The sequence below is a fragment of the Arachis ipaensis genome, unplaced genomic scaffold, assembly GCF_000816755.2.
Source record: "Arachis ipaensis cultivar K30076 unplaced genomic scaffold, Araip1.1 Aipa1311, whole genome shotgun sequence".
Lineage (NCBI taxonomy): Eukaryota > Viridiplantae > Streptophyta > Magnoliopsida > Fabales > Fabaceae > Arachis > Arachis ipaensis.
The window spans coordinates 4,293-5,658 of NW_015495833.1; the positions used below are offsets into that span (position 1 = coordinate 4,293).

Genomic DNA, 1,366 nt, shown 5'->3' on the forward strand with positions numbered 1-1,366 from the left:
GATGCTCATTCTAATATCACGTAGAAAATGAGTCTTCTTTTTGAAAATAAAAGTTTGCAGAAATTAATTCTGCATATATCTAAGATTTCAATTATCTGTTTTGCTTACCAGGTCTTTGGTTTCTTCATATATCTAATGTACCAATTATCTGTTTTGCTTGCCAATTTTTTAGTTTCTTTAGTTTTGTTCATCATATAAGGTGGGACTAAGGATAGCAATTCATCTTTCTAAAGAATAAAGCATTGCTGCTAGATTATTATCCCCAAAAATTTCAGTTTGGAAATAGTTTTGAAAATGGGAGTGTTGTCTCATGCATTTTCGAAGATATATGAGCTTTTGCTTTTATATGTCTATTTGAAAGGAAAAACAAATGGGAACTTATGTAATGTTTAAATTATGGATTAAATTATGTTAACCTCTTTTATTTTACGGATTATATGTACTATAGTTGCATTTTGGTGAAGAGGATCCCTTTCTTATGTGCAGATCTCTGGCAAGAAAGACCCTCCGATCAGCTCTTCCAAGAATAAGTTAAAAACACTCAGCTGGCAAGAACGGCGAAAACTTGAAAGAGAAAGAAAACAGAAAGAAGAGGATGAGCAAACATTGGCAAAAGTGGAAGCTCCAATACCACAATCCAACATTGGGTTTAAGCTGCTCAAACAAATGGGTTATACGCCCGGTGCTGCCCTTGGCAAAGAGGGTTTGGGTAGGGCTGAGCCAGTGGGGATTGAGATTCGACGATCGCGAGCTGGTATTGGCCTAGATGATCCTCACAAGGAGAAGAGGAAAAAGGAGGAAATCATCGCTGAGAGAAAAAGGAGGAAAGAGGAGGATCTAATGCAAGACTTTGGGTTGAGACAGAAGTCGCGATGGCAGAGTAAGAGAGTTGTAGCCAATTTCCATAAGGCAAAGGTTGCCCTTGATCAATTAGAGAATAGAGAAATCATTGAACCGGAAAAGAATGAGGATGATGAAGAAAAGGAAGATGAGGAAGAGGAAGAAATAACAGAAGAGGTACGTAACTAAAAGGTTATATTTTTGGTTGAACGCTCCTTTTAACCATGTTTTGGTATTGATTTATGTTGCATCCCTGAATAACACATGGAAACAGCACAAATGTTTTCTTTTTCTCTTGATCTTAACTGCTCAGGCACACACATTAAGTCAATACACTTCCATTGCTGATTAATTTTCTCCTCGTTATACTCTAAATACCAAGCGATTTAAACAAATATTATTCATTGCACTTTGTCATCATTTGATCCATTTAAGCCGATCCTACCTAGCCATTGGACAAAGCTTACTTGTCGTTGTTGTATTTCTTATACTTTGAAATTCATTCTTGTTGAACTTTGTTAATCTA

The 1,366-nt window shown here is 36.2% G+C and overlaps 1 protein-coding gene across 1 annotated transcript; it reads left to right on the forward strand.

Annotated features, from left to right (window-relative positions):
• Positions 1-462: 462 nt before the first annotated feature.
• LOC107624624 (G patch domain-containing protein 11) lies at positions 463-1,171 on the forward strand (the record flags this gene model as incomplete). Its single annotated transcript, XM_021115089.1, has 1 exon — positions 463-1,171. A coding segment is annotated over one exon (567 nt), but the record flags the coding sequence as incomplete, so codon positions are not given.
• Between the last annotated feature and the right edge of the window lie 195 nt (positions 1,172-1,366).